At 50.0% G+C, this 22,190-nt stretch overlaps 10 protein-coding genes across 10 annotated transcripts; 4 read left to right on the top strand and 6 right to left on the bottom strand.

The window, feature by feature from the left end:
* Positions 1-1,236: 1,236 nt before the first annotated feature.
* Positions 1,237-2,312, top strand: CI109_106719 (uncharacterized protein; the record flags this gene model as incomplete). The annotated part of the gene is made up of 6 exons (XM_065967898.1): positions 1,237-1,263; positions 1,352-1,417; positions 1,473-1,616; positions 1,692-1,872; positions 2,043-2,177; positions 2,251-2,312. The coding sequence occupies 6 exons, from the start codon at positions 1,237-1,239 to the stop codon at positions 2,310-2,312; spliced, it is 615 nt and encodes a 204-aa protein (XP_065823970.1).
* Positions 2,313-2,505: 193 nt separating this feature from the next.
* Positions 2,506-3,740, bottom strand: CI109_106718 (uncharacterized protein; the record flags this gene model as incomplete). Its single annotated transcript, XM_032002217.1, has 6 exons — positions 2,506-2,680; positions 2,742-2,861; positions 2,918-3,047; positions 3,105-3,452; positions 3,517-3,540; positions 3,608-3,740. The coding sequence occupies 6 exons, from the start codon at positions 3,738-3,740 to the stop codon at positions 2,506-2,508; spliced, it is 930 nt and encodes a 309-aa protein (XP_031863774.1).
* Positions 3,741-4,064: 324 nt separating this feature from the next.
* CI109_106717 (uncharacterized protein) lies at positions 4,065-6,846 on the bottom strand (the record flags this gene model as incomplete). The annotated part of the gene is made up of 16 exons (XM_065967897.1): positions 4,065-4,132; positions 4,212-4,407; positions 4,484-4,513; positions 4,570-4,703; positions 4,759-4,810; positions 4,867-5,038; positions 5,131-5,214; positions 5,268-5,410; positions 5,454-5,463; positions 5,525-5,604; positions 5,660-5,918; positions 5,978-6,072; positions 6,140-6,269; positions 6,320-6,434; positions 6,501-6,711; positions 6,838-6,846. The coding sequence occupies 16 exons, from the start codon at positions 6,844-6,846 to the stop codon at positions 4,065-4,067; spliced, it is 1,788 nt and encodes a 595-aa protein (XP_065823969.1).
* Positions 6,847-6,985: 139 nt separating this feature from the next.
* On the bottom strand, positions 6,986-8,970 carry CI109_106716 (uncharacterized protein; the record flags this gene model as incomplete). The annotated part of the gene is made up of 8 exons (XM_032002219.1): positions 6,986-7,237; positions 7,287-7,410; positions 7,468-7,634; positions 7,692-7,771; positions 7,814-8,141; positions 8,203-8,490; positions 8,549-8,698; positions 8,746-8,970. The coding sequence occupies 8 exons, from the start codon at positions 8,968-8,970 to the stop codon at positions 6,986-6,988; spliced, it is 1,614 nt and encodes a 537-aa protein (XP_031863776.1).
* A 118-nt stretch (positions 8,971-9,088) lies between these two features.
* On the top strand, positions 9,089-11,328 carry CI109_106715 (uncharacterized protein; the record flags this gene model as incomplete). Its single annotated transcript, XM_032002220.2, has 7 exons — positions 9,089-9,133; positions 9,270-9,553; positions 9,619-9,693; positions 9,755-10,220; positions 10,284-10,349; positions 10,404-10,779; positions 10,829-11,328. The coding sequence occupies 7 exons, from the start codon at positions 9,089-9,091 to the stop codon at positions 11,326-11,328; spliced, it is 1,812 nt and encodes a 603-aa protein (XP_031863777.2).
* A 21-nt stretch (positions 11,329-11,349) lies between these two features.
* On the bottom strand, positions 11,350-14,712 carry CI109_106714 (uncharacterized protein; the record flags this gene model as incomplete). The annotated part of the gene is made up of 19 exons (XM_065967896.1): positions 11,350-11,691; positions 11,744-11,859; positions 11,905-11,966; positions 12,017-12,095; positions 12,149-12,190; positions 12,247-12,439; positions 12,501-12,600; positions 12,659-12,719; positions 12,770-12,821; positions 12,884-12,981; positions 13,031-13,252; positions 13,300-13,310; positions 13,364-13,425; positions 13,474-13,659; positions 13,713-13,742; positions 13,896-14,373; positions 14,441-14,507; positions 14,576-14,593; positions 14,661-14,712. 19 exons carry the CDS (start codon positions 14,710-14,712, stop codon positions 11,350-11,352), a joined length of 2,271 nt encoding a protein of 756 aa, XP_065823968.1.
* A 428-nt stretch (positions 14,713-15,140) lies between these two features.
* CI109_106713 (uncharacterized protein) lies at positions 15,141-17,193 on the top strand (the record flags this gene model as incomplete). Its single annotated transcript, XM_032002222.1, has 8 exons — positions 15,141-15,247; positions 15,318-15,591; positions 15,652-16,001; positions 16,059-16,122; positions 16,178-16,647; positions 16,703-16,785; positions 16,844-16,942; positions 17,006-17,193. The coding sequence occupies 8 exons, from the start codon at positions 15,141-15,143 to the stop codon at positions 17,191-17,193; spliced, it is 1,635 nt and encodes a 544-aa protein (XP_031863779.1).
* A 502-nt stretch (positions 17,194-17,695) lies between these two features.
* CI109_106712 (uncharacterized protein) lies at positions 17,696-18,876 on the bottom strand (the record flags this gene model as incomplete). Its single annotated transcript, XM_032002223.2, has 5 exons — positions 17,696-17,744; positions 17,790-17,902; positions 17,951-18,319; positions 18,473-18,586; positions 18,631-18,876. 5 exons carry the CDS (start codon positions 18,874-18,876, stop codon positions 17,696-17,698), a joined length of 891 nt encoding a protein of 296 aa, XP_031863780.2.
* A 191-nt stretch (positions 18,877-19,067) lies between these two features.
* CI109_106711 (uncharacterized protein) lies at positions 19,068-19,706 on the bottom strand (the record flags this gene model as incomplete). Its single annotated transcript, XM_065967895.1, has 1 exon — positions 19,068-19,706. One exon carries the CDS (start codon positions 19,704-19,706, stop codon positions 19,068-19,070), a length of 639 nt encoding a protein of 212 aa, XP_065823967.1.
* Positions 19,707-20,361: 655 nt separating this feature from the next.
* CI109_106710 (uncharacterized protein) lies at positions 20,362-22,083 on the top strand (the record flags this gene model as incomplete). The annotated part of the gene is made up of 8 exons (XM_065967894.1): positions 20,362-20,424; positions 20,484-20,669; positions 20,719-20,783; positions 20,909-21,085; positions 21,135-21,495; positions 21,550-21,604; positions 21,655-21,737; positions 21,820-22,083. The coding sequence occupies 8 exons, from the start codon at positions 20,362-20,364 to the stop codon at positions 22,081-22,083; spliced, it is 1,254 nt and encodes a 417-aa protein (XP_065823966.1).
* Positions 22,084-22,190: the final 107 nt, after the last annotated feature.

The raw sequence follows: 22,190 nt of genomic DNA, 5'->3' as shown, positions 1-22,190 counted from the left end.
CACCAAACACCGAGTGACGGCACGTTGGTCCAAATATGATATATGCCGTTCCGTTCCCCTTGGTAAGCCCAAGTCACCATGTTTACACATTCTCACACGGGACAATTGATACGTGATTAGGGTGTAATCAAGTCATAATGGGGGCGGAGGGTGATCGTCGCGTACATACATAAATACATACATACATACACTTCACGCAGGGCGAAAAGAAGACGGACCTGGTCGTAACTGTGTTGTGAAATGAAAATGTAACAAAAAAGGTACACAAACGTAAGGAAATACAAGTCCATTCGTCATGGGCGCTGACTTTATGTTTCCGTGTTACTTATCATAACGTTATCACGGGAAAGGAAAAGGGGAAACGAGGATGGATATGGAGAATGGGGAAGGGCGGTTCTTTGGTAACGGTACATCGCGTTTCATCTTTCTTTCTCACTCCACTGATCAGCTCCACAGTGAGATTCGGCCGAAAACTTACCTGTAAAAGAGAGAAACCCGCCGCGTTCCAGATCTAGAGCAGCCGATGTTGATTTGATTTACTCGACGAGGGGGATGCTCGAAAAGGCGATATTATAACAGCGCGGCGAGGTCCTCTCATGCCATGCATCAACGTGCGAGAGGATATATAGGACCTCCAACCCAAGACCCACCCTCGTTCACAGTGGTGATGGAAAGCATTTTTGCGTGGACTTTTATCGGACCTTTCAATCTAGTGATTCAATTGCGTGTGAAAGGCAGGGACCGCTACATTATTGTGTGCTGTGTCGCGTCGCAGAAACCTTTACCTTTGATAGGTCACGAAATAATACCTGGAAAGAAATAGGAATTACAACAACAATAGCATGCAGCAAGACAGCGCGCACGATCTCGACTCATCGTGCATGTGCATAGCTGTCTCTGCTTCAGTCAATACTACTACAATACGTCTGTCGTTGAAATATATACCACTCCCATCCTTCAAACCGCTACAGATACCGCTAAGGCACCGGATCTCGACGGCGCCGACCGCGTCCGCAATGTGACAAAGATAGCGTAGCGTCGTATCCGAGATATCTCTTTGGTCAATGCGGATGCAATGGTTTTGATCATTGAGATAAGGTCTACATTTTGATCAAGTGTCAGACAAAAAATATACTGATTGAATCGCAAACTTTCATCTCGTGGTTGTTCTTTCTCAACGCCGCCTGTAACAACCACTCTTACAACTTCTTCTCCTACCCGACAGATCTCATCGCAATGGCTCTTTCGTTCCTCATTCCCAAGGTGAGCCCAGCCTTCGTATACCTACGGATCTCGTAAGAGCGAACTGTGGCTGATCACCGAGGATTGCGCTGATGAAACCTCCCTCAAGCCCACACTGACACGACCACGAGTCGACGAAGATGGATCGTGGAACTACTTCGGAGGAGACTTCAAGGTATGTCCCAACCACGGATCAAAGCATAGACTATTGACTGATGTGAAATCTCCAGACATGGTTCGTCTCGGGCGATGCCGATCATTTCACCAGCCGACAACTGTTCAAGGCTGGTAGTCCGCATACCGGACAAGGTCGTGGTTCCACCGCTACTCCTCCGTATCACTACCATCTATTTCAGGCTGAGACATTCCACGTAGTGAGTCCCTATACAACATCGTCGGATTCACATCCCAGGCCTGTAGTTATTGTGGCTTACTTATCTGTCACTCAGAACTCTGGTACTCTGGCGTACTGTATCGATGGGAAAGAAGGGACTTTGGAAGAAGGTCAATCAGTTGTCATCCCTCCTTTCCGACCCCATACATTCTGGAACGACGTTGCGAGCGGGACAGATTTGGACGTCAATATCACAGTGAGAGGTGGTGATAATCCTGGATTCGACGAGACGTTTGGTGAGTGACGACCCTGGTTCATTGACGATGATGGGTATCCGCTCGATATAGGATGCAGACATTGACACCGATTGACGCATTCACAGTACACAACTTTTGTAAGCTCCTAGCCTCTTTCGATTTTGAAGATGCATCACAGTACTGATCAGATTTTCCCTGACTCGGTGTAGATGGCTACCTATCCTCTCGAACGATGGCAGGTGCTTCACCCAACCCTATCCAGATGCTACTGTTTATGTGGAGCGCGGATGTCATCCTCGTTGACATCCCTTTCGGTCTCGGTAGAATTGCAAACTTCCTGATTGGTGAGTTCAGCTCCAACAGCATTGTGTCACAGAACGACCATTGTGGAGCTAATGTTTTTGCTTGGGGGGAAAGGTTGTGTGCTCGGAGAGGGGATTTGCGGGTATCAATCAAGATACAAGGTCTTCGACAACTAATATATAGTATCCAATACTAGAGTGATTTGTGTAACGAGTAGAAGTATGCACATGATGAAAGTCATTAAATTGATCTCGACCTCGATTGAACGGCAGATGCGACATCTGGAACGACCGGTCTTGATAGTTCAAGAGCGCTATACACTCAGCCGATTGGACTGATCTATACATCATATCATAAGTGCTCCACGCGCTACTTGGACAGCAACGAATCTATAAACTTGTACATGTTGTCCATCGTGACATCCTCCTTCATATCGAACAGGTGATCGGCACCTTCAATAGCGTCAAAGACCACAGGCAAGCCCTTCGCCTTGCACGCCTCGACAACATCGATGGACTGCTGTATGGGGACTTTGTCATCGATGCTGAAAGTGTTGGTCGTGATTAGGGACACAATACTGTTGTCGTACGCAGAGACTGACTCACGTTCCATGTATTATATATGTTGGGGGAACAGTAGCCTTGCCGGATGCGATTGCAGGTGCGATACTGAACTCGTTGGGCTCGATACCGGTTTCGTCAAGTAGAAGATCTTGCAGAATACCCCTATAGTCTTGCGGTCAGCGTCATCCTTGTCGAAGCATCACAAGAGTCAAACTTACTCTTGTACCATGTAGTGGTAGAAGATAGATCGAGTGCTGTCGAGCGTCGAGTAGCTGGTAGGAGGTGCTTTGGGATCGAGATATGCTTCTAGCTCTGATCGATCGATCACACGTGGGAAGTACGAGACGGCTAAAGCAATGGACATCGGTCAGCGTTCAGAAGCAGAATGCACTGATAGTCACTCACGATGCTGTTTTGTGGTCCAGAATGGATCTAGCAGATCACTTATCGGATAGATCGGTGCGATACCCAACGGTTTCTCCGGGGCTTCCAACCCACAAGCCTCAAATCCTACTCCTGAACCAATGAGGAGTGCCAACCATCCTCCAGCCGAACCACCACTGACGATGATCTTCTCCTGATCGACGGAATCTCCCGTGAGTTTCGAGAATTCGGAAGAACGGATGAAAGACATGACGGCGACCAAGTCGGCCATGATTCCAGGAAGACGGGTCTGGGGAGCGAGTCGGTAATCTGCTGATACGAGACAGAGACCATGTTTCTCGGGTGCATTTCGAAGGTGAGGCCAGGTGCCTATCAGAGGTGTGATTGTCAGCTGTCAGATGAAAACGAGCCAAATGTGCATGCATAGACGTACCTTTTCGAGTGCCCTGTAAGAGACCTGCAACGAGGTATATTAGTGTTCGTTTTAACGTTCCAGCTCGAACTGAAACGGAGCTGTAACCCACCTCCACCATGGAACCAAAGCAGGATAGGCGCCTTGTTCTCTGGACTTGCCTTTGTCGGTACGACGTAGTCCAAGGCGATATCAACGCCATCGACAGTGGAATACACTGCAGTCTTGGTCTCTGGAGAAGTCATGGTGCACGCTATAAGCTTAGGATGGAGGTTTTCAAACAAGCAGCTTTGTGTGATTATACTAGATACTTGTCAATCACTGGTGAAAATCAACGTTATTATTGACGTCGTCATGTCAATTAACGAGAAGATAGCGTTCACGATCCACTCCGGACCCGCTACGCACGCAAATTCCGGTTTACAGATAAGGGGTTTTGGTATATTTTGATACGGCATACCGTGAATTTGATTGCACATGTACTGCACGTCGTCGTAACTTTACATCGTGCTGGATACGATACCCATATCCCGACTGCATCATCAACGTTATGTTACATAACACTCTCTCTAAGCAAGTGGGGGAGGACCATTTGCGATCGCATCGTCGAGATAGAATGCTTGATCACCACCGCTCACTATGTTCGCCAGATATCTATATCAGTCTCACCATTGCCAACGCAGTCTCACCATTGCCAAAGCTCCTGATGCACTCACACTCTGCTTCAGTGAATCCGTTCCCCATCCAATGGAACATCATATCATCTCCACCTTCCACTTCCCATTCGTAATCTTCCCACCTCGGTCGACGGATCACGTCGATGTAGGCGCATCCACTGCCGGGCCAGAGACCCCTTATCTTTCCTGATTCCCGATTCTTATATGTTGATTGACAAGAATCGGCGAAGATGGTCTATGTTACGAATTGAGGTGGTCAGCATACACAGAATAGCCTGACTTGGTTCAATGCATATGGTTGATTCACTCACCTTCTCGAGGTACGTGTCGCAGTAGTGTGTCTACCCAAGGTGTCAGACAGCGATCGCCCTTGAAGCCTAACGGCAGTTTCACTCACGAATGCTTCAATCGCACGAAGTTTAGGCATCACAGTCCTATAGTTTTCCGTTTGGAGCTTTCGTATCGCCTCAATCATGTAGTCACCAACATGTTCGATGTACGGGATGGTAGATCCATTGCCGACTGGAGCGTCTTTGTCAAGGATCATATTCAGCTCTCATGTCCGCTAAGGCGTTGGGGCACTCACTTGGTCCATGGAAGACAAAGTAGTTGGGACAGTTTTCGATCGCAAGCGCCATCTGCAAATTATACTCAGCTTCTCTCTTGTCGGTTTGGGGGCCATCGACAAACTCACATAACCCCTTGGTGCGAGTTTCCACTCTGGAGTGAACCTGAAACCTTCCCTACCGACCAGCTCAAAGTTGGCACTTCGACTCGTGTCGTATCCTGTAGCGGCGACGATGATATCGTATTTGCGTATTGTCCCGTCAATGGTACGAATGCCATCCTTGGTGACAGTCTCAATTCTATTCCAACCATCGGTATCAGCGAACTATCCCGTCTCTTCCACAGCAAGCGACGTTGCGTTTGACGTATCGTGACACGCGATCAAACTTACCCGTCTCTAATGACGTGTACGTTGTCTTCTGCCAAACATTCCAGGTAACCAACACCAGGACTGACACGACGACATCCCACCGCCCTGAAGTATAACCTTCAGCTCCGAGCGGAAACTTGCAGGGTAAAACAACTGACCAGTCAGGCATCAACGATTCTGCCAAGTCTGGCTTGTCCGCGAGAACCCTTCTCATTTGTTCTGCTACTTCTTTTCGTGCTCCTTTTTGGACTTGGCCATTAGGGTTGACGAGATGCCAATGGTTGTTGAAATTATGTTCGAGCTGTGAAGATTAGTATGGTCTCAAAGTCCTTCGGACTCACGACTTTGCGAAATCTAGTCAACCAAAATCAAGTCAGCCTCTGTCAATACCCAAATATCGGAAATGGTCATTCACTCTAGGAACAGTTTTGGATCATCACGCCAGGCTTTCTTCTGCTCCTCTGTATACAACGGATTATTATCATTCGATCCTTTCTGTGACGGTGTCAGTCTCTCGGTGCCGTTGGAAATGAAAGTCTTGTATTCTCACCTCCAAAGTCAGATCGGATGCGAAAGCAGGAGTGATCCAGGTCGAATTGCGCACATAATTATCCACATTCTTGACCATCGTCTGTAATTGAGGTAAGAGCTGAATAGCCGAACTACCATTCCCTATCAAGGCGATATTCTTATCTTTGAAGTCGATAGTGGAATCCCATTCTGCAGAATGGAGCATGGGTCCTTCGAAATTGTATATTCCTGGAACGGTCAGTTTGGCATCGGTCAAGACACCACTCGCGTTGATGAAACTATGCACAGTAAGTCAGCTGGGGCTACACTTCACTATTGCAGCTCTTGTTTGACGTACACGTCTGCACTGTCTTTGACAATCTCTCCCTCATGTTCGATTGTCAGATCCCACTGTGCGGTCACCTCATTCCAAAATGCGCTTTTCACAGTGTGCTATTCGTGATACCATCATCCAGCCAGGTCAGCATAGACACAGTCGAAGTACAGCAGTAGCGCTCACTTTGAATTTGATAGCCTTGCGAACGTTATATTTGTCCGCAACGTCTTTCAGATATTCCAAAATCTCCTCCTGCCCTGCATATACCCGACTCCAGTTCGGGTTCGGTGCAAAGGTATACGTATAGATATGACTGTACTCTAGTCAGCACGGGATTCTACCTTACGAATACTGAAAACGTACCATGGGAAGTCACACGCTGCTCCGAGGTACGTATTCACCAGCCATGTCCCACCGATCTCATGGTGTCGTTCGTAGACTTGCACTTCCACATCTTTCAATCTTTCAGCGGCACGCACTAGCTCGACGTGATTAGCCTTATCAACAGATTACACAATTATGATATGGCCTTCCGCAGGCTCACGAGCAAAGTATATCCCAGCAAAACCACTCCCGATCACGACAATACGGAGCTTCTTGCGGTAGTACTGATATCTTGGCGAGTCGATATATGCGGTTGTTCTAGGCTCGTTGCCGTTGGGTTGGGTGTCCGGAATCAGTGTCATCGTGTGGAGCGTTATGTGCGGTGGATCTTCTTCGCTCTCTAACGATGCATGCAATACCTTTGTATTAACCTAAAACGATGTCGGTAACTGCGCCAACCGCCAATCTTGCATCGCTAATCTTCACGGACCCGTCCGGAGTATTTTGCGCGTGCTTATCTGAGTCTTATCTGTGGCTACGTACTGTCACAATCTTACCGGAAGCATGGTCAGTTTCGAGTCTTTTCGTTAAACCTGGTGTTCCGGCAGATGCACAAACCTCTTTCCACTTGCTTGTAGGCAGGGGATGCAAAGAGCGTTACTTTGGGTACCGTGAGAGTGATGACGTGTACGAGAAGACACCGTCTCATGCATCGAGTACTTCCATCCAGAAATCGGTCCTAGCTGCCTTGAGCTCGTCTACAACAGTCGATTCCTCCTTGACCGCCCCCTCAGAACCTCCAAATACAAGATGCTTCCCGTCCAGTACCGTAGGCCACCCGTTCTCTCTCCCATAGACGAAATCTAGCCAGTACTTCCCCACGGTCCGAGCCGTTCCTTCCTCCTTCGAACCATCCTCCCACAGACTGTCGATCTGGAAGACAGACGCGATCTCCACCTGGCATTGATGTCAGCCGGGGATTGGACACAGAACACTCGTTGCTCACTGTATGGAATGATCCCAATACCTCTGCTGAACGATTAGGGAGCGTTCCCTTGAACAGGTATTTGTACACCGGTATGCTCTTGCCCGTTTCTTTCGAAGCAGTCTTTGACAACACGTCCGAGACTCTGCGAAACGAAACTCAGCCTCAATTTTGTTTGTCAAACATCGTCTTCCACGCTCACTTTGATATAGGTCCCTTGAAAAGCTGATCACCCATGAATTGACAGAAAGCGCTCTGTCGCGCATCATATTTGGCCTGGTTCTGCTCTGGATACATCCTCATCACCTGCATCTGCTGTTCGGGACTGAATCGACCGAGCATAGCTTGGAAGACTTCGGGCTTATCGATCTATCATCCCATCGGTCAATCAAAGTCTGACTAGGGAGAGAGTTGAACTGAACCTACCTGGAAGACGGGTCCGAACATGGCGCCTTCGTCCGCCACATTGCCAAGCATGACAGCGTCGACATTGGGATCCCATTGACCTGAAGTCATCAGCAACACTATCGACGAGACTCATGACCTACCTCGTTTCAGCTTGTCTAGAGGCATCTCATCAAAGACAGCATCTGGACCGGTCTCCTCATTCCCTCCCCATCCACCAGGCGGTCTGTGATCGTTGGCGAATGCGAACAGCGCATCTGAAGGAATCGCTCGTAATGCTGCCATCCGCTCTCCGGGTGTCTTCCCTTGGATTTTAAAGTGAACCAGTAGCTCCTCATAGAAGGGGTATGAACAGGACGCAGTTCTGAAAGGAGCTGTTCCCAGAGTTCCAGATTGTAGTATGAGTCGCTTGAACAGGCGTTTTGGAGATGTGTCTCTGTTCCTGCTCAGCAGCAACGATAAAGCAAAGCCCTGTGAGAAAAAACGATCAGCTGCTGTGCCCTGTTGTATGATCTGAGGCACCGAGGCTTACACCTGCGCTGTTACCCATGCAGGTGACGTTCTGCGGATCACCCCCAAACCTCTCGATGAACTTTAGAATCCATTCTAACGCCGCTATCTGATCATGAAACCCATAGTTACCGGACCTGCCGCCGTTCTCCGCTAAATCAGGATGATTAAGGAAGCCGAATATGTTGAGTCGGTAATTGAAGGTGACTGCAATGATGGGCTGCGATATGGACTCGGAATATCGGACAAGCTCGGTTGGGTCATGAAGATAGACTCCGGCATGACCAACATTCAGACCACCACCATGATGCTGTGTCATGTTCAAATCAACAGTTGCACCCTACTCTGAGCAACTGAGAAGGACTTACGAATACAAGAACGGGCAGCTTGGCTGTGAGAGAAGCCGAAGCGGGCTTGAACACATTCACGGTAAGTGATGTGTCCTCATCGACAGTGATGTACGAGCGCGGATCAAAACCATCCATGTCGTCCCATAACGTCTCCAGCGGTTCGACGCCCTACGGTTTGTCTCAGTGGTTACTGTCAAACCATGTCTCAGACTCACTGCAACGGGTCTTGCGCTGAACGAAGTGCATTCTCTCACTCCGTCCCATTCTGGAGTGGACCGGATGACCTCCCATCGTTCTGGCTTTCCGTAAGGAACACCTAGCCATATGTGTACTGCTGCGCGGTTGGCAATCGGCTCCGTGTGGCCGGATAATGGCCTGACGTCTTCGAATCCTTTGGCTAGGGATTCCCCTGAAAGCTTGACGATGAGATTCTCCGACATGCCTACTTCGTTGGATGTGTAATGTAAGCATGTATCTCGACTGAAATCAAGTAGATATCTGGTCTGTGCCAGTCGATCTCAGTCGTCTGCATCCACTATCCTGGATCGCATTCGCCAGATGACGCGCGACGCTTTCCTTATCAGTTGGAAATCCGACGGATCCGTTAACGTCCGATAAACTGATAACGGACTCTTTGACCGCGCATTAACTAGTTGATGGCGGAACAGCATATACAAATCGATACATACGTTTCGATCCATGCACTTCGGCTCGTGTGTATGACTTCCTTCGCTTGCAGTATTCAAAGCCAACAACCATGCCTCAACCCACCGAATCTTCCCTTCCCCCTGTCGACGTCCTCATTGTCGGTGGTGGTCCAATCGGCCTTCTTACCGGACTGCAACTCGCCCGATTCGGCTGTAAACCACTGGTCATCGAGAAGGAGGACAAGGCTTCGGCACCAGTGTATGGACGAGCAACGACCCTGTGGCCAAGATCACTCGAGTTGTACGATCAGTTGGACGTGCTGGATCCATTGCTCCAGAAGGGGGTGACAACACAGACGGGGTTCAATTTCAGAGAGTCAGTTGACGCAAGGCAATAATGGTTGTAGCAAAGCTTCAAGCTGACGACACGCCCCTACTCAGTGGTAAAGCAGCTCCCGGCGGTCTCGTCTTTGGCTACGGGATGAACAAACACGGGGACACATCGCACAACTACTCGTACGTTACGTTTGAACGCATTGTGAAGCGGTCGTCCATGGCTGACATACATGAACAACAGACTACACCTCCGACAACGACTTACCGAGAGAGCTTTCGAATCTGTTCTCAATTCATACGGTTTCCCCGTCCTTCATCAACATTTCATCGAATCATGGACTGATTCGGAAGACCCTGCGGACATCTACCCGGTCAAGTGTCGTGTTCGCGATCTCGTCAACAACCTCTCCTACACCGTCAAATGCAAGTACGTAGTCGGAGCCGACGGAGGCAAATCGTTCGTCCGTAAGACCGCAGGTATCGCTTTCGTAGGGGAGAGGACCACGTCGAAATGGATTAGGATGGACGCTTTGATCAAGACGGATATGCCGAGTCCGAGAACGCTGAATTCGGTTCAGAGCGATTCACACGGTCTTGTTTTATTCTGTCCTATAGATGAAGGCAAGACTAGGATTGGTTATGTGTTCAGTGAAGCGTTGAGGGAGAAATACGGTGAGGAGAATATCACTGTTGAGGTGGCAAAGGATGTGGGTGACCCTTTTACTGAACTCCATGGCATAATATCGTGGCTATGGCTGACACACTCCCAGGAAGCGAAAAAGGCATTGCATCCGTTCTCGCTTGAGTTTGAATCCGTGGACTGGTTCACACTTTACGTGAGTTCATCTCATCAGCGGATAACCCCCTGAAGATAACTGACAGTTCAATAGGGCATCGGTCAATGCATGGCTGAGACCTTCGTCAAAGACCGTGTCATCTTGGTTGGAGATGCTTGTCATACCCATTCCTCCGGTTCAGCCCAAGGTTTGAATACCGGCACCCTTGATTCCGTCAATCTCGCCTGGAAGCTCGCACTCGTCTGCAAGGGTCTCGGCTCCCCGGAAGTGCTTATCCAATCGTACAATGAAGAGCGAAAGGCTGGTGTGCAACAAGTGATCGACAATGACGCTATCATCTCGACTCTCATATCGGGAAAACTGCCACCGCGATTCCAGGGTCGCACGGAAAGTCCAAGAGACCTGCTCACAGAATGGTTTGACAATGCGAAAGTTCAGGCGTTCACGTTGGGTCTCGGTGTCAGCTATAGTAGGTGCTTTCACATTAATTCTCGACAAGGCTGACAATCGTTTCACAGGTACAGTAACCCCTTCTGTACTTAACAGACCATTCCATGGTCCTCCTCTCGCCACCATCCATCCTGGAGAACGTGGTCCTGATGCCGTGCTGTCCCGAATGGGAACTAACGAGCTCACCCGACTCCATCGAGTTCTGTCAAATACCGGCAAGTTCCACATTGTGGTCTTCACCGGTTACCCAGCTTTCAACCAGGCTCGCTTAACCTCCTTCCGCGCTGAGACACAAGCTCTCGCCAAGCTTCTCCCGAACGAAAACGAGATATTCCAGTACACCACCGTGATTGCGGGATCTGGGATCAGTGCTGTCGAAAGTCTGCTCCAAGAACCATGGGGTATGACGTGGTTTGACCACAGTGGTGCCGCACACACTGCTTACGGTGTGGATAGGGGTGCTGGAGCAGTAGTGGTACTTAGACCGGACGGATGGGTCGGTGCCATTGTGGGACTGGATGAAAAGGCTGCTCTTTGCAGATACTTTAGTGCATTTCTGTTAGCTTGATCATAGCATGCATCTATCATATCACGACGTGATACTAGCTAGGAAATGCTCTAGCTCTTGTTCATGTCCTTGGGTGCTGGTCGTAACGCCGTAGATGTCGAAGTCGTTGTTTGAAGCGATGCCCAAGTCTGACCATGTCCCGAGGTCGAAATCTTGTTGCTGTTGTACTGTAGCATGACCATGGACTGCCCCTTGCCACATCCCATCCAAAGCGAGAGTCTCTGGTTGAATAACCGGAAGACTTTCGACTGGGATAGACGTGCGTGGAGTCGGTGGCAGGACCGTGTTTTGGGATTGAGCAGGCGTGGCGCTTTGATCTCTGGTGGTCGAGTGCAGAGGTATCTCAGGAAGAGCAGTCGATCCCTGGAAGAGCAGGGATCAGAGGATGGATCAGTATGGAGTGGACGTCACTCACTAGCACACGTCTGACTATCTTTCGGAACAGTGTTTCCTCCTTGATCTCGTCATCGACGCGAGACTGTCCGTTCATCGGACGGACCCCCTCTTCGGCCGTCAGGCTCGACCATGCAGCTGTTCAAGTCAGTCTCACATCATGATATCTTACCGGAGACTCACTCAACAGGCTTTCAAGGATAGAAGTGGCATTTCGAGCAGCCGCACTGACTCCACGAGCACCTCTGCATAGCTTATCAGTCGTTGTTGTCCTTGTGAAGGCCTAACGACTCACTTGAGGACATCTAGCGCTCGCAATAGAATCAGGTGCGACTCCTCCCGTTCTCCCGGCTCACAGTTGCAGATATGAATGACTACTCGAGTGATGAGCACAGGCCGTCTTCCGCAACAATCGTCCAACACTCACAAATCACGACCGCGGCCGCGAACTCGTAAAACAGTACGAGCCCTGCAATGTACGGTGTCAATATCGCGAAAGATGATGCTTCTCGTTCAGGAACTCACAGTAACTCATCATCGACGGTGCAGTGACGCGTAATGTTTCGTACAGCGCCAGGATGGTGCGAGCAGAGCTGACACACTGATGTGATGATCGTCTATACTTTGGATCCGTATATCCACCAATCAGATACGGTCGATGAAGTCGAAGTAGACGGTTGGCCGCGATCATGCGGATCGCGATGCTTTCGGCAATGATCTGCGAGAAAAAGTTTCCCATAAGCATGGTTGAAGTTAGAACATTGACGATCAAAGCTTACGTGCGGCAGCTTCAGCACAGAAGCTAATCGTCGGGCCTCTTCGTCTTCACGGAAGTGTGACGGTAAGCTATCGCACAGCGCAACAAGTCTCGCGTCCAGTCTGGGCAAGGAGGTCAGCCATTACATTACAACCATGGCAACAGGAATATGAGACGTACCTGAGGATGAAAGCGTAGTCGGCAGGCTGCTTGTCTACCAGATGATCTATATGTTCCTTGTCTGCAAGGATGTCAGACAAGCTTCGAGGCTCCTCGTGATCCCAAACTTACATAAGACAAGGAACCGAAGACGATATATCGTGTAGCTGGAAGTAGTGTATTCCTGAAAGGATACCACGCTATTCGTGAGTTATCGTAACTCGACAGCTACGACGTGGGACTTACAGCAAGGGGTTTGGGAGTAGGTACCGATTGATGCGTTATGTCAGTATCATCAACATTGGAAGGGAATGCGGTGAAGTTTTGCTTCGAATGCACGCAGTCTGACAAACAAATCAGTTCTTTTCCGATAGTACGACTGTGAGAACATACAGGTCATTCCGTGAGAGAGCGCGTGAGACCAATCCAAGTAGACAATGTTCCACCACACCCTTCTTCCGATCTCCCTCTTTAACGGATCCTGCCACGGTTTTGGCCAGCTCGTTTCGAGACCGACATCTTCGTTACCAAGTCGATGTAAGCCTAGATTCTGAGCGATCTTGACCGCGGAACCGATGAGAGCCCAATGAGCATCGGCGGCACCATCGGCGTTATCTGATAGGTCAGCGGGCTGTCATATCTGGCCGACTCACATTGATAACCGCCTTGCAAGCTAGGCGGTCGACATCAGCGTTGTCAACAGTCTTTCGCTGCACAAGAACTCACACGATACACTGAAGATGCTCTAAGGAGTGGTGAGTGAGAAAGTCCGAGGCGAAGAGGATGTCCTGCAGTGCAAGATCAGATACCGTCAACAATGCCAACGCATCACTCACCCGCGAAGCGAGAAATAGCCCTTTGGCGATATCCTGCCACTGGTCTCCCCGAACCCCAAGGACTTGTCGCTCGTTGTCGCCCAACAGGTGCAGGGACAGACAAAGAACCACCAAGTGCACACTAAGCCATTCGGATCGCACTTCCATTGTCATCCTGTCTTTCGGGAGAGCTGCGAACCGACGGAACTGGGCACAATGCGTCAGCCTACTTATTCAGCGGGTTGCGCCAATCGACTCACCTCTTCCATGTACGAGGGAACGTGTAGGACCTAGAACATGAGCATCAGCGGACCGGTATCAAGACAACAAGCGTACATATGAGCAGCACACAAACCTTTGTGTTCCAATCAACGTGTGTAAACTGCGAGACCGGTCATTGATTTCCTTCGGTACCATACCCAAGTAGAAGTGGGAAAACTCACAAAGAAATTCAGGAGAAATAGACTCCGGTCTGAGTCTGGAAGGATAGATATCGCTTTCCCAATAGCTTGATACAGCTGATTCGAGATTGTGGGACCCTGTCTCTTTCCTGCCCTTTCCTGGTTCACAACATGGCCCATTGCGAAGTCCTCAAGCAACAATGCGGCAGAATCTGCACCTTCGTGTGAACGATCCGTTGGTAGAGCTGTTGTACTCCAATGTTGATCGGTAGGAAAAGGACGGTTGGGAGGTGATGTTGACGGTAGTGGACCTCGTGAGGGGGAAGCAGACCCCTCGTTGTCGTAGCTGATGTCCATGTCATCGCCGTAAGCGACGGGGATCAGCTGCGAGTGTGATCTCTGCCTCGTCCCATTTAGAGGTCTTTCTCCTCCGTCTCTAAGAATCGTAACATGAGCTTCGAGCTCCGCTACCCGAGCAGCGAGTATTCTGAAATCTTTCATGCGAGGGAAGGACCGATCACTGCGACAACACATCTCGTGTCAGTGACTGACGACGGCTCAAGTAGAGAGAACCTGCGGCTATTCACCCGCTGATCCTTGTGATGACTTGCTCCTCACATTGATCCTCTTCCCCACGGGACACACACATGTCACCTGCGGATCATCAGTAATCATGTCAAATCACATCTAGGCACCAACTTTCCATGCCATCGTCCACTCACATGGTATCTGACGATTACCTATGTGCCGAACAGTTGTCAGCAGGGGATCTCAAACGCTGCAACTACTGGGTACAGTCTCACTCACATTTGATCTTCCTCCTTCTACACTCTGTGCAGGACTGCTTGATCCGTGACATGACTGCTGTCGGTGATGATAGATCCGTTAGATCAACCAACGAACGGAACGAGATGACATGTTTGTGTTTCATATGACGTTACGACTACTTCTAACCACGAGAGAGGGCGAGAGATAAGCACTGTTTGGAATCGCGATAAGCAAAAGTGGCACTGTTAAATGGGGTGGTCATTCAAGGTTGTGTATATCCGGACCTCCGCCTTTATCTGTTATCTGCGTCCAAGTATGGGTTGGAACGGGGACATATCGTCCGTTTTTGGTCCGTGAACAAAGCCCCTTATCAGACTTGTATATCGTTGCAAGAGATGGGTGGTATCAACGATAAGCATCAACTGGCCCATTGTCTTGGGCATTAAATTAAGCATAGGGTATATAGGTCCAGCAAGCCCTCCCTCATGAGCACGGTTGATATCCTTCAAGCGACCCAACATGTCAACGCAACTGCAGAACGAGCACGATATGGAAAAGATCGATACCTATCAAGAGCCGCAAGTGCAGGAGGTCGACCGAGTGACGGTAGATGAGCCATATCTATAGTACGTGAGCACTTCCGCCACTCATACCACTTGAAACAGCAAGACTGACAACGGTGTATCGTGTTTACAGTGGCGGTTACTCCACCCTACCGATATGGAAGACGATCGTCATCGTCACAGCTCTCACGTTCCTCTTCATTTGTAACACCGGCTCCATCCAATCCATGAACGTAGCCGTTGGATTCGTTGCACATGATCTGAAATTCGAACCGGCTCTCGTGCAATGGATTCAATCTGCATACGAATTGTCGAGCGGTTGTCTACTACTTCTTTTCGTCCCTATATCCGATCACTTTGGTGCTCGTTCTGTAGTCATATTCGGAGGCTCCTTCTTCTGCGTCTGGGTGAGTTCTCTGATCTTCTCTGCTGGATGCAGTCCAATGCTGACACTCACTGTTTTGAAGGCTATTGCGTGCGCGAACGCACAGACTGCCAACCAATTCATCGTCTTCCGAGCTCTCGAGGGTGCAGGTATCTGTGCAGTCGTGCCTGCCGGCTTCAGCGTCATCAGCCAGATCCTCCCCCTTACCGAGGGTAGAAACACTATGCGAGGTGCTCTTCTCGCCGTCTTCGCTGCCGGTGCCCCGCTTGGTTCGGGTCTCGGTACGATCTTTGGAGGTTTACCGACGCAGTACTCTGCCATCGAGTGGAGAGGTATCTTTGCGGTTTTCGCCGGTATCTCGGGTGTGGCTACTATCGTTGCTGGCTTGACTATGCCGCCTAGCGTCATTCGAAAAGTTAAAGGTGGCGTAGAGTGAGTGAACTTACAACGAGCTGTAACGAGTTTGAGCTGACGTTCGACAATACAAAGCTACATTGGAGCTGCCCTTGTCACCACCGCATTGACCTTTATCATCTTTTGTTTGGCTCAAGGAGTGAGTGAAGCACAGCCTTCTCGTGTTCGTTGCTCACAGTAGAAACGCTCTTCAGCCCGCCGTGGGTTGGAAGACTGGTTACATTATCGCTCTTTTGATCTTGGGTGTCCTCCTCCTCGGCTTCTTCGGCTTTTACGAGTACTGGCTCGAGCGACAAGACAAGACTCCGATGCTTCGAATGTCCAACTTCTCCCGTGGTCGATACGCCATCATGAACTTCCTCGGTCTCGTTGGTTTCGGATCTTTCATCACTTGGGACTACTGGGCTGGTCTCATGTACGCGCAAGTACACGGTCTCGGCGCCAAAGACATCATGCTACGATACCTTCCTCAATCGATCGGAGGGTTGATCGGTGGACCTTTGGCGACACTGTTGCTGAGGAGGGTGTCGACGCAGATCGTTTTCATGCTCGGATGTGCATGCACCATCAGCGGATCTTTGATCTTCGCGTTGGCAAAGCTCACTGATTCGTACTGGGATCACGCGCAGTTCTTCGGTTTCCTCCTGTGTATTTTAGGAGCATGGTAAGTGAAATTGCGGTACTTTTCAGAATCAGATCGCTGACATCGCTTTGTGCAGCTTCATCTACCAGTCTGGTATGCTCTACAGTATCTCCATCGTCATCCCTTCCGAAATGAACGCTGCTGGTGGACTATTCCAGGGTGAGTGGCAAAGTGTATGCGAGCGGAATCTGGATGCTGATGATATGTCCCAACACAGTCATGACCAGTTTGGCCTCTTCGTTCGGTCTCGTTTTCTCCACCATGGTGGCCGACGCCCATACTTCAAAATCCGATCCCATGAGACGGTTCAATTACGGTGAGTCTCTTCGTAGCGCACTTCTAGTGAGCTTCCTGACCTTATATCGGTTCGGTAATACAGGATGCTGGACTGCGGTGGCATATGGATGTTTCGCCTTACTCATGGCGATCCCCGGTCTATGGGGTATTGGCGTTCTACACAAGACCGGTGAGACCGCTCGAGTCGAAGATCTGGTCGCGCACCATCACGAGGACGATGTCATCCATCATCACCACGAAGCAGATCGTCACAGCCATGTCGGTGTCTGATTGCGAAGAGAGCGGGTCCAAGGAAGGAAATACGTCAGCCTGAATTTGTAGAGCTTTAGTAGCACGCCGCTAGGCCATAGAGTCCGTATGAGATGCATAAGACATCCGATCGTTACTCATCAACTCTCAATCAATTACCGCTCTGATCGTTACAGGAGCTGTCGAGTCTGGGCAATAACAGCTCGCTGTCCAATACCACTACGCGAACTCTGAACAGTTATGATGCCAAGGTTTACTTGGTGTTAACCAAATTCACCAACGCGCTTTCTTCCATCATCCATGTAGTGCGAGACAGGTAACTTGTAGACCCGTAAACGACAGCGGGGTTAGAGCCGCCCCTTCTGAGATGTTCGTCTAAGCCATCAAAGGCAACTGATTGACGTCAATGAGCGTGTAGGTCGGAAAGGTGTGTCAAATGTGTATACACTGGTCCGATTCGCTTAGCTTGTTCACCGCGTTTCGAAGCACTGTGACAGTCGAGCGTATGGTTTGTGTATTCGAATTACAGCTGGTTGACAAAGCATTTGCGATAACCGACATATATGGACGAGCTGCGTAATGGGATCAGCCTGAACTGAACTGTCACGACGACGCACGAACCCGCTGTGTTCCGGAATTTGCTGATCTCGGTCCAGCTTCCGGCGTCGTGGACCACTGTCGGCTGAAGGTGACACGAGTTTACGAGCACATTCGCTGCCAGAGTTGCCATCTGCCAGCCACTGCATCAGCATCGTGTCCAGACGCCGGGTGGACATACCGAGAAATAACAAGGCGGAAGATCGGCAAGACGGTCGAGCGGTTCCCAATGTGACAGCCTAGAGAGTAATTTGACCGCGTGTTCGAGTGCCAGGACGCCACTGATCATCGAGTCTTTCCAGATACGGGAATGTGAGGCATGTAGTGCCGTTTTCGCGAAGTGGAAGGCTATATCTAGCAGACGGGTGCGAGAATCGTCAAGACCATGACTCTGCATACTGGCGTGCCAGGAGTCCAAGCGAGCATCGGTCGAGTAGGTGAGACCGGCTTGTGGGGGAGATTGACAGGTCTCCTTGTACCAAGATGTCAATATAAACACAAGCCGTGCGTGATGAACAAGGGTCAAGTCGTTCTGGTCGATGTCCGAATGCTGTGTGAGTCGATCATCAACCTGGCGCAAGAGGACTTCGCAGTGGGGGGTTAGGTCCCATGTTGTGTTCACGAGGCAATCGCTCCGAAAGGTTTGCAAGCCGTAGACCGTCTGGAAATCTGTTAGGCCTGATATCACGGGACCTCCACTCACGTAGCATAGCAACCAGAAACGAGCCATGTCCAATTCTGACAGATCTCGTGGACGGGGAAGGATTCCGATCGCCTCTCCTATGGTCTGGTGTCCTCTGGGAGCGTTGGTTGTCCACTAGGAGCCAAATACTCAGCGGGACCCCAAATGAGTGGGCTTACCTCCATCAGTCCTCTTGCCCAATCGAAAGCACAACGGGCAAGTCGACCTGCCAGTGTCACATCCTCTGAGTATAGTGCGAGCACCGTCGCGGCAACCACTTCTTCAGGTCCTATGCCTAATTCAGGATCCCAGTTGTCCGCAGCAGCATCGTTGTTATCACCCAATTGAGGTAATGTAGTCGGTCCAAACAGGCTCTCCGTAGGTGATCCCTCCAATAGCTCATCGATTTCAAGCTGAAGAGCCATATGGTATGTCTGGCACTCCTTCAGTCGCTGTGATGACACCAGGCACAACGAGGCTAGGATGAAAGGGGTCATGTAAGTGGGTCCAGAGGGAAGATATGGAGCTTTGCCGAAATCCAGGTTGTAGCCGAAGAGATGAGGGGATAGATGTCGATGGAAACTGAAGTTTTAGTAATGATTTCAAGCCGCTACACTTACTGGTCCACGAGTTTTATAGCGATGTCATTTGGGACGATGCCCTTCTTGACGATGTTGGGACGCGGATCTGCCGAACCCAGCACCACTGGTGCAGACCCGGCAAGTGTCACACTGGGCCAATGTGTCTTACTCTCGATGGGAGAAGTACCCGAGCGAAACATACCAAAAAGCCCTCCTTCGAGCGCCCGCGACTGGGTATGAGAGCCAAGACTGACTGGTATATCGGGGGATGTGCTGATATGTAGCTCGTTCGCGATGAGTTCAACTTGTGAACCTGTCGAAGGTGCATCACTGTGTGCCCAATTGTTAGCGAACTGGTCGGAGCTGTTGGTTTGATCGGGCACGAAGGGTATTATGGTCGACGCGCTGTCCACCTCCGACGTCTTCGCTGGTACTACCCATTCAGGCGGAGGTGATACCGTTGTGGTGCGCTTTCGCTTCGTGCTCGATCTCTTATCATTGAGCAAACTGGCGAAGAATTCGTTGGAAGGGGAATAAACCTCTAGAGGAGCTGGCAATGGCGGGATCTTCGAGGATTGTACTAGATGATCAATCACATGGCGCAATGCAGACGACAGCGCAGCCATATATTGTAGACCCGTAGCGACCTCCTGTGCCAACACCTCTTCCTGCATGGAGCGTGAGTTTGACCTTGCATGTTTCCGCAACAACTTACTCGACTCAATGCTAGATAGTTGCATACATCTCCTCTGTTCCGACATCGTTGGCAGGACTCGCCATTGGTCGTCGCTATGCATTTCACTTTTGCACGTCTGCAATTGTTGCATGCTCTGTGTTTCTTTTCCGGGAATGGTCGTGTGGTTCCTTGATCGTCAGTCCCCTCCGATGATCGTCGAGTGCCGTGTTCTGGGTGAGTATCTTCCGACATGGCGACGAGGTGGTGATCGGCGCACACGGCGTTGGTTCAGTTTGAGATGTGTTTCTCGCCTTTTCATTCTGATTTTATGGCCCGTTCGCATTCTACCGGGACCTCGGAACTCGCTACCGATCCCGGACTTATCCGTCAATTGACTATCGTAGCGGTTACGAGTCATGTGCGATAAGGGAAAACCTTTGGTTTCACGGACTTCTCGGCGTCAATTTCAAAGCAGGAGCATCCACCCAAGTTGAACGGAATCCACCCTCGGTGATTGGGCCGTTCACCTCTGTCTATACCGGCTCACGACTCACGATACCAAGTGCATACATTGCGGTGCTTGTGATAGGGTGAGACTTATATTGTGCAAGATACCGAATCACGATTACAGCTCATACCGACTCACGTAAACAATGGTCATATCTACTATGTCACCTGTATCACTTATTATTGTTGGAGCTGGTCAGCGGGGCGCAGTGAGTGCTACTCTTCCGGAGCTATGATCGTGCAATGGCCTGACTATCGCTCTACGCAGATCTATGCGAACTTTGCGCAAGCGAATCCTCACCTTCTGACCGTGGTCGGTGTGGCTGACCCACGTCCATTGAGGCTACACCGCATAGCGGACAAGTTTGACATTTCATCGGACAAAGCAGTGGACGACTGGCGGAAGCTGCTTGCACTGGGAAAGTTCGCTGATGCTGTTGTGATCGGGTTGTTGGTGGGTCCGTTCCAACGATCCCTGTTTTTCGACTGCTAAATTACAGTAGGACAAAGATCATCTCGAAGCGGTGAAGGCTTTTGCCCCGTTGAAATACGATATCCTTTGTGAAAAGTGGGTCGCGAACTAGGTGACGAAGCTGATGACAGACCGATGGCTGTTTCGATTCCACAATGCATCGAAATGACGCGAGTCGTGCGAGAACAAGACATCATCTTTGGCATCGGCCACGTTCTCAGATATTCCCCATACAACGTCGCGATCAAGCAGGTTATTGACTCTGGAGTCATCGGAGATATCGTCAATATTCAGCATATTGAACCTGTTGGATTCGAACATTTCGCTCATTCATACGTCCGCGGCAACTGGAATAAGGAGTCAGACACTAGTTTCTCTCTTATGACTAAATGCTGCCAGTGAGTGTCGCGTCTCCGGTTCGTCGCGTCTGTTCTAACTCCAATATAGTGACATCGACATCCTCAACTTCTTCCTGTCTGGTAAAGACGGTGCTGATCGGTTAAAGAACTATCCGACCCGAGTATCTTCCTTTGGTTCTCTGAAACATTTCAGACCATCCAACAAACCTGCAGAGGCTAAAGGAGCTAGACGGTGTACGGAATGCCCTTATGAGCCTGAATGCCAGTTCTCGGCGAAGAAAGTGTATCTGGATCAGTTCTACCGCCCAGACCGTATCTACAAGGAGACTCGCGCGAAGCATTTCGTTGAGAATGATGTTCTGTCACCTGAGACGATCATGCCGTATCTGGAAACCGGACCTTTCGGCGAGTGCGTGTACAATGGTCAGAACGACGTATGCGACAATCAGGTGAGTACGGCATGAGATCAGGCAGGACGTACCTATAACTCACATATAACTCAGGTCGTCAACATCGAGTACGCAAGCGGGACCACGGCGAGTATGACGATGATTGCTTGTAAGTGGACCGAATTGGATTAGAAAACTAGCTTCTTACTTCCCTGTCAGTCTCGGACTCTCAGACGGAGTGCGATCGAATCACGCGTATCCACGGAACACGCGGACAGATAGTAGGGAATATGCGTACTTTTGTGAGCTTATTTACTGCCCCCCCCCCCCTGCCTCCCCCCCCCTGGCGAGTGAGAACACCGACTGAACATCGTACCTTTCTAGGACGTTTTCGACTTTGTGACGAAAGAATCGAAACACTTTGCCCCAAAGCAGGAAGGGAAAAGTCATGGCGGTGGCGACGCTGGAGTAAGCCGAGCCTTCGCTGCTGCGGTGTCTATGCGCGATCAAACCTTGCTTGGAGTCACGCCCGAAGACGTTCTCATGTCGCATCTGTTGGTATTCGCGGCGGAGAAATCTCGACGTTCGGGGACTGTCGTTGATTTTAAAGCTTTCGAGGCCGAGTCAGGATCCATTGTACAACGTTGATGACGGCTGGGGTGATGATGATTCATAGTCGCTATTTCGTTATGTACACCTATATTACAGAGCAATGGGTGTCGTATCTAAGATTAAGGGCGATCTCGGCCCAAAAA

Source organism: Kwoniella shandongensis, chromosome 13, assembly GCF_008629635.2.
Source record: "Kwoniella shandongensis chromosome 13, complete sequence".
NCBI classification, from domain to species: domain Eukaryota; kingdom Fungi; phylum Basidiomycota; class Tremellomycetes; order Tremellales; family Cryptococcaceae; genus Kwoniella; species Kwoniella shandongensis.
This window is presented reverse-complemented; position numbering and strand designations above follow the sequence as displayed.